Source organism: Aplysia californica, unplaced genomic scaffold, assembly GCF_000002075.1.
Source record: "Aplysia californica isolate F4 #8 unplaced genomic scaffold, AplCal3.0 scaffold00119, whole genome shotgun sequence".
Lineage (NCBI taxonomy): Eukaryota > Metazoa > Mollusca > Gastropoda > Aplysiida > Aplysiidae > Aplysia > Aplysia californica.
In genome coordinates this window covers 1,373,075-1,374,423 of record NW_004797389.1, presented here as the reverse complement: position 1 = coordinate 1,374,423, position 1,349 = coordinate 1,373,075, and the positions used below count along the sequence as shown (strand labels likewise).

Sequence of the window (1,349 nt, the reverse complement as noted above, 5' to 3'; positions counted from 1 at the left end):
GGGGGGGGGTAACGAAAAAACCTGCACAATAGATAAAAGAATCGAGGTGTAAAAGAAGACACATTTAATTGACCTCAATTTTAGGGTCAAAGGCTGTGAAACTGTTGTCCACTGATCAAAGTCATGACTTGGGAACGACCTTGAACTTTAACTCACCGATAATAAAGTCGCGCTCGCTGAGATATTATTGTCAGAAGAAGACAGTGGGTGCGGATGTGGAAAAGAATAGTTTAAAAGATGCAACACATGCACACAAAAACATTCCCGATAGTTTCAGAAAACGGTAAAAAGTTGTGAAAGACATGCCCAATTCATTGATAATTTTTGTCCAAGAACACTCATACATGCAAGAGTAAAGACATACTCGAAGCGAGACACTGATATAATGGTTATTGTCCATGATGCATACAAAAACATACAATAATATACAATGATGTACAATAATAAAAAATGGTATGCAAAATCACCCAATGATACCGTCAGTGTACGACCCTAACCGTGTATCCACCTCATTAATGGTCAAGCACTTTTTAAAAAATGTAAAGTTTTCTTTCTTATTATCTTCCAGAATTTCTCCAAATTGTGTGTATTATTATTACAGTATCATCCAACTGCAATTACGGTTGTCCAAGTTTTCAAATCGACTGCTTAGTATATAAGACTTAACCGTACGCCATTTAGAAAAGTGACGTAACGTTTAATGGACTTTCGTACTGAGCAGTCGAAATGTATGTGGTTTTTTGCGTCTCCATCAACACAAATTACGGTTGTGAATCACAAAATTAGATCTACAAACAAAAGAAATGTTTGACCTCGACTTATTTGGCGAATACACGACTCGAGTGGGACAACGACGATAATCACAAGGATAATAATATAGTTGGCCAAACAGTCAAAGATCTTTACAGTAAAGTTTGTATAGAGGCTTTGTGTGAGATAAGACCGAGTCGTGAAATCCACGCAGATACCTGGACAGTGGTGAGTGTTGCACGGTTGATCGTCTGTGCTGTTGCCGCTGCAGTTTTTCCCGCCATGGAAGGGCCCCAGGCAGTCCCGTTCGCGCCACTGCGTGCCCGTGCCACAGGTGAGGGAGCACTCACCCCAGCCTGACCAGTCCAGCCACTGACCGTCCACTTAGGGGGCAGGGAAGTTGGAGAGATGAAGGGTCAGGGTTCGAGTCTTCACAGATGTGTACTGCTGCTGATATCATGTCTGTTTATTTGGTGTAAATAGACAGGCAGACACAGACGCAGGCGTTCAGAATTAAGCGCGCGCTCTCACACTGACAGACATATAGACTCTCTCTCTCTCTCTCTCTCTCTCTCTCTCTCTCTCTCTCTCTCTCTCTC

At 42.2% G+C, this 1,349-nt stretch overlaps 1 protein-coding gene across 1 annotated transcript in view; it reads right to left on the bottom strand.

The window, feature by feature from the left end:
* LOC101859163 (SCO-spondin-like) overlaps positions 1–1,349 on the bottom strand; it is a gene marked incomplete at its 5' end in the record, with an annotated part of 124,633 nt that overhangs the window by 73,464 nt on the left and 49,820 nt on the right. Inside the window, 1 exon segment of the mRNA XM_035969136.1 lies at positions 969–1,200. Within this exon segment, the coding sequence (XP_035825029.1) occupies positions 969–1,200 (232 nt within the window).